The sequence below is a fragment of the Haliotis asinina genome, chromosome 8 (assembly GCF_037392515.1).
Source record: "Haliotis asinina isolate JCU_RB_2024 chromosome 8, JCU_Hal_asi_v2, whole genome shotgun sequence".
Lineage (NCBI taxonomy): Eukaryota > Metazoa > Mollusca > Gastropoda > Lepetellida > Haliotidae > Haliotis > Haliotis asinina.
The window spans coordinates 22,869,267-22,882,109 of record NC_090287.1 but is presented as its reverse complement, the minus strand read 5'-3'; the positions used below and the strand labels follow the sequence as shown (position 1 = coordinate 22,882,109).

Below are 12,843 nucleotides of genomic sequence, written 5' to 3'. Positions count from 1 at the left end.
TAAGAAACAAAGAAACGATAAAAAACTGTAAAAAAAATATAAATTAGTAGTTAATTTTTATGGTAATATTTAGCAGCTAGTACATGTGTTTCACTGTGTTTTGTAAATTTGTTTCAGTATTAGGCTTACTTTATGACATCACTAATGATTTCAGCAACAACGGCACCGTATACAATTGCTGATGTGTTTATATTAAATTAATGGCTAAAAATAATTGGTTAAAACGTTTTTGTATGCATTTACCATACATGTGATGCTACTGTGTAACAACACACAGCTTAGTTGACAGGGGAACAAATAGTTAGACTCGGTCTCATTGAAATACGTGTATGAACATGATGAATGCTGTATTGGGCTGTATGTCTCTTTTTGTTGCAGCCATGAAGATCCAGGTTAAAACTGATTTTCTGTAAACCATTCTTGTTGTTGTACTTACTGGCCACTGACAGAATCAGATGGTCAGGCTACTGACTTAGTTGACACATGTCATCTTATCCCAGTTGCATAAATTGATGCTCATGCTGTTGATCACTGGATTGTCTGGTTCAGACTTTACAGACCCCTGTCATTTAGCATGAATGTTGCTGAGGGAGGCAAAAAACTAAACTGACTCATTTCTTCTATATGTTGGCAGTTTGCTGTCACAAAATTCTAAATTCTAAGCGTGAGTCAGTGAGTCAGTGAGCCTGACCAACAGATCCTGTTTGTTGCCTCTTATGACAAGCAGGAGTTCCCGAAGATCAATTTTAACCAGGACCTTCACAAGTAATTTTTAAGAATATATGCAAGTGTGGCAAAAATACAGCACTTAAAAGCTTGCCAGGCTTTTAAGCATCAAGCATGTTGTATGTCATATTGCTCAAAGCTGTTGAGATCTGTATCATGTCCTGCTAGGTGTATCCTTATGGCCCGTAGCTTTACTGACATTGATAAAATTTAAAAAACCCAACAGATATCAAGTTGGAAAGTAACACTTCAGTCAGCTGTTTTCAGTGCTCTCTTATTTAACCATGACAGTGAGAGTACATGCTGCTACAGAATGATAGGGTCTGGGTGTAATAATGTAAATACAGATGACAGACTGGTATGTGAGATACTTAGGGCACCAATTATACATACTGATACTGTCCGATCTCTTTTTTGCTGATCATGCTGACCACTATGATTAATTAATTTATAGGATAATGTGCATAACATGCAGTGTATGACAAGAGAGCTCATCTGTAATGTTGATTAAGCTAGCGTTTCCTTTGCTATTATCAGTCCGAGATGTAACATGTACGCGAGACGGTGCACTCCGCGGTACTAACTGAAGCACTTCCCCCTAATAAATACAATCACCATTTCGATTGGGTGTGAACACGATGCAGGGTAATTAAAGCGTCCCATAAAATCCCCAAGGGTGGTGGGGTACTTGACAGTCGTGAATGAACAGGTTTTTCGATCTTAGCTGCCATGCTTTCGTCATTTGCACTGAACAGATTACAGCTTGCAGAATACAAGTTGTTTTTCCGACAAAATATTTACAATCATGATTATTGTTTCATGATTTGCAGAAACATTTATGGTAACAGCTTGAACTAAATGACTGGCAAAACACATTCTGGGGCAGATTCAACTTGGGTCACACCTGGTTAACAGAAGTATATAGTTGGGCTCTCAATCATTGATTTTAAAGTACAACTAGTTAGAAACACAATGTCAACTGCTTAGGTGACATGCAAAGTTTGATCACATTTGTTCATTTACGCTATTCAGAATTTTTTATTGTAATCATTGTTTAAAGTGTTTTTTAGGGTAGCACAAATATGACAGATATGTATATAATGAATGCAGAAGGTACATTACTAGTAGTGGACATTTATTATACTGTGAATATCAAGGGGAAGAACTCTGTCAGGACTAGCCATCACAAGGCCTACTCATACATTGCTGATGACCCACTCACCTGTACTACACTGCATAATTGGATATTATTCATTATTCACATGTAATGTGATGGCTACTGATATATCATGGTTCAAAATAAATCAGTCTATGATGGTTCTGGTTTTTCCATGATGGTATTCTGTTCATGCTGTGGTACCATTTTGACAGAGTTACTTACGGGTGTTTGATATAGTTGAAAACAGAATACCACATGATGATAGATTACTATCATGACTACAGTACTGCTCCTTCTCATCAGCTGTTAATTCACAAATGTCATGATCTTCTGAACATTCGTCATATATTTCATATATTTTTCTCCTGTTTTAGTAATGGTGATAGACTGGCCAATGTAACTGATGTACTGAAATCATTGTAAAACATGATATATGGTTTCTCATGAAACCCATATTTCGTTAGCAATTGAAATAGTTACATTTAGCTGGAATGATTGATTTGAGCGCCAAATTGTTCTGGTGGGATTATTTTGTCAACGTCACCATGTATGTGTTTGTGACTCACTGAACAGTATATTTCAAAACAGGACAAAACAACCTATAAAAACTCCCTTTTCCTGTTTCTACTGGTGAGGATGGGTCAGTGTTTTGATTATTCACCTTTACAGCTGTGTAAGATAAGACCTGATTAATATAGCTGCTCGTAACTCCATGATAAAAATTTGATAAAAAATCTACCAAGGAAACCAGAAAAATCAGCGAAGGAAAGGTGTTGTACACCTTTAACCAGTTTATGAATGAGAGGTTTATTTGACTACCATCAGACTTCCATGTGTGGTGGGTGTTCCTAGTGCTGTTAGGCAAACTACAGTTACCCTGTGAGAAGCAGCACCTGGTCTGATAGATACTGACCACAACTTGCACCAGTGGAGAAACACCTGTTGCCATGGATACTGTGGAAACTAAAATGATAATGAATGTACTGACAGAGCTCAGCGGTTGAAAACTCACATTTAGTCCCAGAGAAAAAATAAAGTTATCTTATATAAAAATAAATGCAGTAATATTTCAAAAATACAACAAAGTATATTTATCAACAAAACAAATGTAAATGAAGTAAGAAGAAGAGACAGCCTGAACTTGCTAAATCATTCCAGGTTTGAGTAGGATATGGATAAGTATAAAAAGGTTGTGGTTCTGATTACACATCTCTGAAAATTAGTGTAGGTAGGATTTATATTTTCTTTTCAGAATTTTTTTTTAAGTAAATTGTTTGAATGAAGCTTGTGGCCATCATGTTGACTTTCCATTGAGGCTGGGAAAAAACAATGGTATGTGAATGCTTATTTTATTGATATTGCTTGAAAAAATCGACACCAGAATTGAATGGTTGGTCAGGATATCAGAACTGCAACATTGTTTTTAGGCTTAATCATTTTATTCTTGAAGGTCTGTGTGACAGATTGTTGAAGCCCTTGTTCAGTAGTTCTGTGTCTATTTTTTATATTATTGTTATTATTATTATTACTATTATATTATATACTATTATTTTATATTTGTGTTTATTAAGGAAATGTGTAAACTGGAGTTAATAGAGTTAAATATGTTTATGTTGCAGAAACAATATGATAATAATTATGGTGCAGAAAGAATTTCACTGTGGCAAAGTGATACTCTCAGAGTGGTTAATGTTTGGAAAATTAACAAAGATGGTAGTTATTACACCATCTTATAAAATGCAGTGAATATCTGAAATTGCCTGTGAAGAAGTAAGTGGTAGGTAAAACGGTACACCAAAGTATTAGTAGCACCACAGTAATTTGTCTTTGGTTTGGTGTACCGTAGACCCGTGAAGGTCCGGGGTACAATAGGCCTTCAGCAACCCATGCTTGCCATAAAAGGCAACTATGCTTGTCGTAAGAGGCGACTAACAGGATCGGATGGTCAGGCTGGCTGACTTGGTTGACATATGTCATTGGTTCCCAGTTGTGCAGATTGATGCTCATGCTGTTGATCACTGGATTGTCTGGTCCAGACTTGATTAATTTCAGACCGCCGCCATATGCCTGGAATATTGCTGAGTGCGGCATAAAACTAAACTCACACACTCACTGGGGCCATTGTTTTATTAACCTTTTCTTTAATGTCTAGAAATCGATTCATTTTGTCAAAATCTATCTAGGTTTATTTGACTCTTGTCAGTTTTCTGCATTATGATCATATCTTATATACCGCACCGAAATGGAATGAGCCAAAGGTCTTTTAATATATACTGAACTGTGGTAGGAGCGTACCATTTCACCCCTAGTGGTGAGACATATGATATAGTGATATACTGGTCTCTTTTACTGTCCTGTCATATAGCTGGAATATTGCTGGGTGTGATGTAAAACTAAACTTGCTCACTCGTACTGTCCCACAACCTACGAAAAGCCATATTGGAGTTGGTTTTCAGCAAGCAATGCTTGCTGTAAGAGCTGACTAACGGGATCCAGTGATCAGGCTGGCTGACTTGGTTGACATGTCATCATATCCCAGTGGCCTAGGTTGATGATTATGATGTTAGCCACTGGATTATCTGGCCCTGATTTCTCAAAACAAACTAAGTTTGACAAATTGAAATGTGGATTTTAACTCAGCTGTATTTTTAAGATACAAGAGCTTATACAAACTTCAGTAACATGTTCGCTAAACTCAAAATGTCTGCTGTGTTTGAGTTTCATTTTGATTTCATTTCATTCTGAGAAATGCATTTTGCGTTGTTAAAAGCTCTCAATTAAGTCAAAACTCAGACTTAAGTTTGTTTCAAGAAATCGGGGCCAGGTCGAAACTTGATTTTTTATAAACCACCATCATATAATTGAAATATTATTGGGATGGGGTGTTGGACAACAAACAAGCAAACAAACAAAATGACGCCGCTGTTATTTGACTGGAATATTACTGCATTCAGGTGAAACATGTCTAATCTGGAATTGTTCCAGATCACCTTAACCTTGGCTATGTGTTTTGTACGTTTGTAATTGTACAGAATGGTATTAGTGGTTGCCTTGTAACTCTCATGTGATCAAGTGCTGAATCATTGCAGCCTGCCGAGTGTTTGTGGTATTGGAAAAATCTGATGACATATTAGCGTCAGGTATGAGTCACTGAAATCAAGTTAGGCCAGAATTTGTTTAACATGTTAATGCTAACGTGTGAAAATGAACATATGAAACATGAGGTTGTTTAACGCTCTCACGCAAGGTGAAGTCGATGGATCAAGGTGTACTGACACATTGATCAGTGGATTTAAGGATATGCTACTTTTAAACAAATTCATTAACTAGTTAGACATTGCATTAAGGTAACTATTCAGTTAAAATGGTATTGATCATTAAACCAAACTCACATATTCACACACTCAAAGTCACAAAACTTGCTGAAGAAGCACAATTGAAATTTATAATATTTTCTATCAGCTGCCTGTACCCTGTTTATCAACATGATTAATTTAAGAAAAGTTTATAAAATGACAGTAGTGAGTCATGACTTATTATGAATGGATATTTAGTCTTATCTTAACCTTGGTGTCAGAGTATTCAGCCTTCGAGAATACGTCCATTGTTAGTGACATTTCAATGTCACCTTGCATGTGCCGTCGGCCATCTTGAAACTATTGAATTCTTGAAACATATGTTTAAAATATGGCTTACAAGTTACATTGCCAAAGGGCCTTGATTTTATTCTCAAACTTCTGTTTATTTGCATACATGTATGGAACATGTTGAATAAAATGAATGCCTACGATGTCAATTATCAGGCATAACCCAAAGTGTCTTTCTTACAATAATAGTTTGGTTTATAAAAAGTGATGAAAAATATATACTGTTTGGGACCTTCGTGGTTAAGTGAAACCATGGTTACGTCCATAAATCCAGTAATGATTTGTTGATGTGAGTGTTATCGGGCATGTTTAAACAACAATACAAAACACCTGGCAGGGTATTGGCTTTTGTTGAACGAGGCTGGTGTTGGGAATTCATAGATGAAATCTGAAATCCTTGAAATATTTTTAGGGTACAAATTATTTCTATTGATTCATTAGCATAATTATATGTTGTTCAGGAAAACACAACTGGATTGAATTGACATTTAATGTATGTTGTTTTACTGTTCAAACCACTGTGCTTACCCCTTTGTAATACAAACTAATAACAGCAATTTTAAACTATGACTGTTAAACAACTTTTATCACAAGTTGAATAAAATCCTGAGGTTTGAATGTTCAATTAGCAAGGTAAAATTATGAGGATTTACAATCTTAATTTCACTTTATTTGATTTGCCGTTTTGTTTAACATGAAATAGGTTGGTACATTTTTTGTGCAGACTATAAGGTCAACAGGTGTTTTATTCCCAAGAACAAAGAGTATTATTTCCATATCAAAATATAGGGCCTACATATTCTGATCAGGACCCACAGTTTTTTATGGCACTGCATGATTGAGTGCTTGAATCCAAGATTTGACGTAGGTATAATCATGATTGTTTCTTGGTTAGTTAGCATAAAACCTTTCACTAAACTGTAAAAAGCCTGTGACCTGTTCTGGGTTTACCTCTGGCGTCGAACCTACATACCCTGATGAACTTTACTTGAAATAATGGGAAAATCAGTTTTGTATTAAAACCTGCTCATATGGATATGATGTTGTTATGTTGTTATGAAAAATGTAATCAAAACTTGTAGGGAATGTTTTTTTGCATGTTGATGTTTTGATAAATGTTTTGTGCAATGTGTTCCTGGTTTGATGGTTAGTCGATAGTCTGTCTTCATATTATTTTCCTTGCAGCCTAGCCCTCCCTGCAATGCTAAAGCCCTATGTGAAGTGTGAATTTCCCAAGCATGTGTCCCTGGGGCTCTTTTTTTTAAATTTAAATAGGATGAATTGTTACTATTAAAATTATTTATAATCAGATGAATCAGAGACTAATGGTTAGTCTAGGTTAGTTCACTGGCTGTTTTTGTATCCATGTTAGACTGCAATGTGGTATCTCATCTGGCTAGCAGCAGCACTATAAACTGGTAGCAACTGAGTGAGTACAAGCTCCTCTCATATATGCAATCTTGTGCCAGATTTCTCCACGTTGACAGACTACGAAGTCTGTAAATGCGGGAAGGGTCCTGGACAAAAGACTTACTCAATTTCTCTCGTGCAATCTAGTACTGTGGTACTGAAACTGATACGGCTGTGATGGTCAGTGACTTGACAATAAATATTTTGACCATGCAAGCTCACCTTTTCTTTTGAATTCTAATTTAACCCATGAGATGACAATCAGCTTGTACAGTACATGATAGGAACATGACTAATGCTTGCAATTTGTATTTTGAAGTCAGACCTTTGTTTTGATTAGAGGACCTCAAATACTATATACAATAACTTAAAGACCTTAATAAGTCCTTGACTTATTGACTTATTCCCTATACCTATCAAGCTATGGTAAATGGACGTAAAATTGAGCTTAACAGTGGTTGAAGCATACCTTTCCCTACTCTACCCTGTGAAAGAATCGGACAACATAATCCATAATCATGATTATCAAGTTTGATTATTGTGGTAAAATGACCGCAGTCATCATGATTAGAATCAGTATTTATGTCTTCCTGTCTTGTAATTTTAAAATTCTGATGCCAGAGACTTCACAGCAGTTTCACAGATATTACTTTCACTATAAAAAGCTTTGATGTGCATTCAGAGCCGACACACCCAACACTGACAATGCCGCTACAAAAACTCCAACTGATTTGAATTGAATTATTTTAAGCCACATACAAGGATATTGCCGGGCGGGAAGTGAATATTTCAGATGTGCACAAAGACTATGTCATTTCATCAAAACGACTAAATTGCGTCCTTATCAAGATTTGATGTGTCATGTGTTATAGAGGAACTTGCAAGACGTTTATCAGGTGACTAGTCTGTCGTTATCAGGTGGGTCTAACCCTGCTCTCTGCCAGGGCAGCATGTGTTGGTTACTAAGATATGAACAAATTTATAACCATTTCTGTCACTCTGTGTATTCAGTCCTTGATTTAATGGTTTATGTTCATTTTGGTCGACTGATACGGCTTGTTTGCCTAAGCTGGGCCTGTCTGTCGTCTCATGAGCCATACAAGTATTCAGGCTGCATGCGTGGCACTTTAGCTGTAGATGACGCGGCAACGGAATACTCCTCTTTTACACAGTCTTTTAAAGCTTTCTTTGCCCTTCTCACATTTCATCCATACACAACATATGTTTATGTAGACCCAATTAATTTGCATTTCCTTTCCTCTGATCCATTTGTAAGCAGGTCACTTCAATTCGTTCTCAGGCTATTCAAATTTTTCAAACTGAAATCTGGATGGTGTAGTCTCTAGCTCTGAGGTTCCTCCATGTTGCTTTGTACTCTAGATAGGTCAATAAATTAAAAGCTGGAGAATATTGACATGAAAGTTCACTTTGCTCGTGTGTGAAATGTTGACCGACTGTATGCAGTTATTGTGTGGTGTATTTGCACATTGTGTGATGTGCTGGGTGATATAAGGGTGGGTATGGTTTGTGTGGCCTAGCGTTATTGGCTAGTTGTGAGCAATCATTCTTCAACCACATTGCAGGTACAACTAGTTAATTGCCCATTTTGAATAAGGCAATTATGCATGTGTTGATATAGCCTGTAGCCTGCTCATCACTTGATGAATTAACTGACGCAAAATCTTAATTATTATGATAACTACAGAAAGAATTGGTGGGTAGACATGTATATAGAGGTATCTTGAGCGGTAAAACTGGAGATATGATAGGATCATAAGGATAGTGTGTTAGTACTTGGGTTGTATTCAGTATTTCCTAATTACCTTAGGGAGGTCGGGTACTTTGATGTGTTCCATGCATTGCTTAGTGACACTGAACATTGAGAAGGTCTGGCTGCATCTCCCTCACTAGGATACATTTTAAGTGTCCCAACAGTGATTGATATTGCTGAAATGTTTGTTAAAGCATCGTGACAGCGTATTCATTGTTGTTTATTCGCATCACTGTCAGTCAACTTCATAAAGGAGGGAAACTCAATGTGACTCAGGTAATAGGTATTTATGACTCAAGCTCTGAAATGATATTGAAAGACCAGAGATCCTCACCAATGAAAATAATGCTGAATTCAGTGGCAAGAAGAGCTTGGCAACAAAGGGACATAAGTCTCCACAAAGAATTCCAGTGCCTGAAGCCATTGGCTCTCCAAACCTGTGTATAAGACAATGACATATATTGTTTGGTATATGATGGAAACATCTGGTATGACAAACAAACACCTACACACATTATATTTGCTTTCTTCTGTCTTTGACTAAATTGATATTAGTCTTGATGTCTCAAACAATTGTTTGAGTCATGATGTTTAATATACCTAATGTGTCATGTGTAGGTTAAAAATGACAGCATTTAAAATAATCTGCTGCTAATGAATTTTGAAGTAGGTTTGCATTTAACTTTGACATGATTAATGTTGAAAGTTCTGGACTAGTGTTAATATTCTCCATATAGAGATTTTCTGGTTGTTATCAGTTGACTTTGACGTGTTTCAAGGACGTGAGTGTTCCAGTGGCTACAGGTGATTGTTGATCATGTGTCTCGAAGTCCAGATTCACCGTGATTATGATTCTTAGTCAGTCCAATCCACAGGGGTTTTTACCATATTTGCTGTAATAAGAGCTATGGGTACTTAGAAAACTGGCACAGGGAACTTATGTTAAAACCATGCACAAGTTGGTTGTGGTGAAGCTTGCCTACTGACTCAGATGCCTTGCCTTGATTCACATTGATAAGAGCCATGAGGGCTGTTTGCAGGGAGAGTTGGCTATTAAAAAAATATTGACAAAGAGGGATGCTCATTTGTACCCTAGCTTGAGATTGAGTGGAAGAAAAGACTTTCTCCAAACATCCATGAAATTGAAAATAATATAGTGAAAGTTACTTTTGTGCTTATTTTTACACAAGTGTGTTTACTTAGAAGAGATTTGTAATATGAACAAGAACACACGTATTCATGCATATGTGCATTCATGTGTGTGTGTGTGTGTGCATGCATGTATGTAAGTGAATTTAATCCAGACAATCCAGTGATCAACAGCATGAGCATCAATCTGTGCAGTTGAGAACCGATGATGTGACGTCAGCGAGCCTGACCACGCGATTCTGTTAGCAGCCTCTTACAACAGGCACAGACTTAATTAAGAGAAGCTTGGCAGTTAGTACCAAACTACAAAGACTACTTTCCGGGGCTGCTTGCTGAAGCAGGACACTTATTATGGTGATTACAGTAAATTTTAACAAATTGGCAGTAGACCATAACCGAGATGAGCTGATTCATTTCAGATTTTCCTCACTTATACCATCATAAAGCAGGAATATTTTTTAACACATTCATTGTTTAACAAACTGTCATATTTATAAGAAGTGTTATCAGATCTTTATGGGAGGTCTCCAACTTGTTCACTTTTCAGTATAAAGATCAGTAAACTGTGATCAGTATTTTCCCCTGACACATCATTCTAGTGTGCATAAGCTTTTTTGGTTTAAGATACTCTATTTTGAGGCAATTTCATTTGACTGTTGTTCCCACAATTTTTCATTCTATGTAATACTTTTGCTTTGATAAGTTGGAAAAAAACTAAGTTTAATGTGAAGTAAATTTGAAAAGTCAAGTTTTTTTTGAAGATTGTTTATATGTTCAAACAAATATATATAGTCCCAGGTTTTTTAAACCCTCACTGTATCATGATACAAACTTGCTATATTGCATTTCTCTTTATCTTGACCTCTCGTGACCTTTGAAACATTTAAAATTTGAAAAGTCAAACTGACTAAACAAAGGCGTCCTTATTGGTGGCATACGAGCCCCTGACTTCATATCTGCTTATCGTATCCTAATAAGGCTTATCAGCCAGCGTGGAGGGGGGGGGAGTCAGAACAAGGGTGTGTGCTGAAACTACTGTTTGTTTTGTAGATCACGCCACGGAGCTGCGACTTGCTCAGGAAAAGATCACTGAGTTTCAAACTTTGTGTGGGGCCCTGAAAACTGAGGTGAGTTGACCCAGAGGTGATATTCCTGGGTAGTTAACGAGGATAGGTTTCACCACCTCATCAGCATGAATAGATGCACAGACTGTCTCTTGCCAGCTGTTGAATATGTATAAGCAGTATAGGTTCAGGGCATTCTTCCTGCATAGTATAGTTTGCGTAATTCAGTTGAAGAACTATTTTGCCTTACCGCAGAATATATTTTTTGCTTGCAGTAAGTGAATATATTCTTTGCAAAGAATATAGATTTAGAAATCCATCGATTAGGATTCGTTTTGATTTTGTACAGAATAACAATTATTGGTGTACATACAACATGGTTGAAGAATCAAATGAGAGACACTGTTAAAATAATTTCCTGTTCCTGTGTAACTTGTTTACAAGTTAAACTGATGATGTATATTATACGAAGACAGTAGTAAAAAATCTCCATGCAAACATTAACATCTGTGTTGAAAATGCTTATTGCATCTTGAGATAAATTAGATAAACATGGATATTCAGAAGCTGAACAGGATGTTATAATTCTCATTGAAAAAAAGGAGGAAAATATTTTGAATATCAACGGCTTTTTGTACAGACACATAAATTGTAATAAAACCCAGAGGACACACCTAATCATCTTTGTGATAGTCCTGTGGCACATTTCATAGAACAATTCATTTCAATCCCAGTTTGGATGGTTGCTTAAAAGATGAGTGTAGGCACATTATCAGGATAAAGGAGGTGTGGAGCACGGTGGTGTAGTGGTTTTCATGCTGGTCTCACAGGGTAAAGGACTGGGTTTGAATCCCAGTGGAGACACCACAATTTGTGACCTGGGTCACATGCTGTGTTGTGTTGGGGAGCAAGGCACTTCATCCACATTGCACTCAGTCCACACGGTTGTATAAAATAGGTACCTGAGAAGTGGATGTACGGACCTATACGGTGATGCTGAACACTTAGTAGCAGCTTTGAAAGTACAATTTTGTCAGGAGAATAATGTAACATGAGAGAGCAAACTCATGTTAGACTCTAGGTGAAAAAAATAGCATTATTATTGTTATCATTATGGTGAAGGTAATGCAGACAAAATAAGACAAGGGATACTGATGGGATCAATTTGTTTTGTATCAGTTGTTTTCTGAATACAGTAGAAGCTGTCAAAACTGGCATTCGTTCAGTCTGGCAAGTTGTCAACACTACAAATCTTGTGTAAACCTTTCTCTAACTGTGCAAGTTTGCATTTGGTACATGTAGGTATTGTATGTAAATTATGTGTTCTTGTCATCCAGAATGATCGCCTCAAGATCTTCAACAGAGAGTTGGAAGAGAAGGCTGAATCATCAGAGTTGCAGATCAACTCTATCTCCTCTCAGTATCGAGATGTCTTACAGGAAAAGGAGGTAAGCAGATGACTCTCATTGGCTTTTCAGTAAAGGAAACAGGACCTCAATGTCACATGAACTTTTAGTACGGGGGTGTCTTGAAGCAGTACACCTGTGTCACATTAACTGTCAGTATAAGGGTTCTTGAAGCAGGAACCTCAATGTCACGTGAACTGTCAGTATAAGGGTTCTTGAAGCAGGAACCTCATTGTCACATGAACTGTCAGTATAAGGGTTCTTGAAGCAGGAACCTCATTGTCACATGAACTATCAGTATAAGGGTTCTTGAAGCAGGAACCTCACTGTCACATGAACTGTCAGTATAAGGGTTCTTGAAGCAGGAACCTCAATGTCACATGAACTATTAGTTTGAGGGTTCTTGAAGCAGGAACCTCATTGTCACATTAACTATCAGTATAAGGGTTCTTGAAGTAGGAACCTCAATGTCACATGAACTGTCAGTATAAGGGTTCTTGAAGCAGGAACC

The 12,843-nt window shown here is 36.9% G+C and overlaps 1 protein-coding gene across 4 annotated transcripts in view; it reads left to right on the top strand.

The window, feature by feature from the left end:
* The window catches only part of LOC137293574 (thyroid receptor-interacting protein 11-like), a 71,575-nt gene that overhangs the window by 3,413 nt on the left and 55,319 nt on the right, over positions 1 to 12,843 (top strand). For all 4 annotated transcript variants that reach the window (XM_067824207.1, XM_067824209.1, XM_067824208.1 and 1 more), the window contains exons 2-3: positions 10,913 to 10,989; positions 12,264 to 12,374. In XM_067824207.1, the coding sequence (XP_067680308.1) occupies positions 10,913 to 10,989; positions 12,264 to 12,374 (188 nt within the window). The remainder of the gene's footprint in view (positions 1 to 10,912; positions 10,990 to 12,263; positions 12,375 to 12,843) is intronic.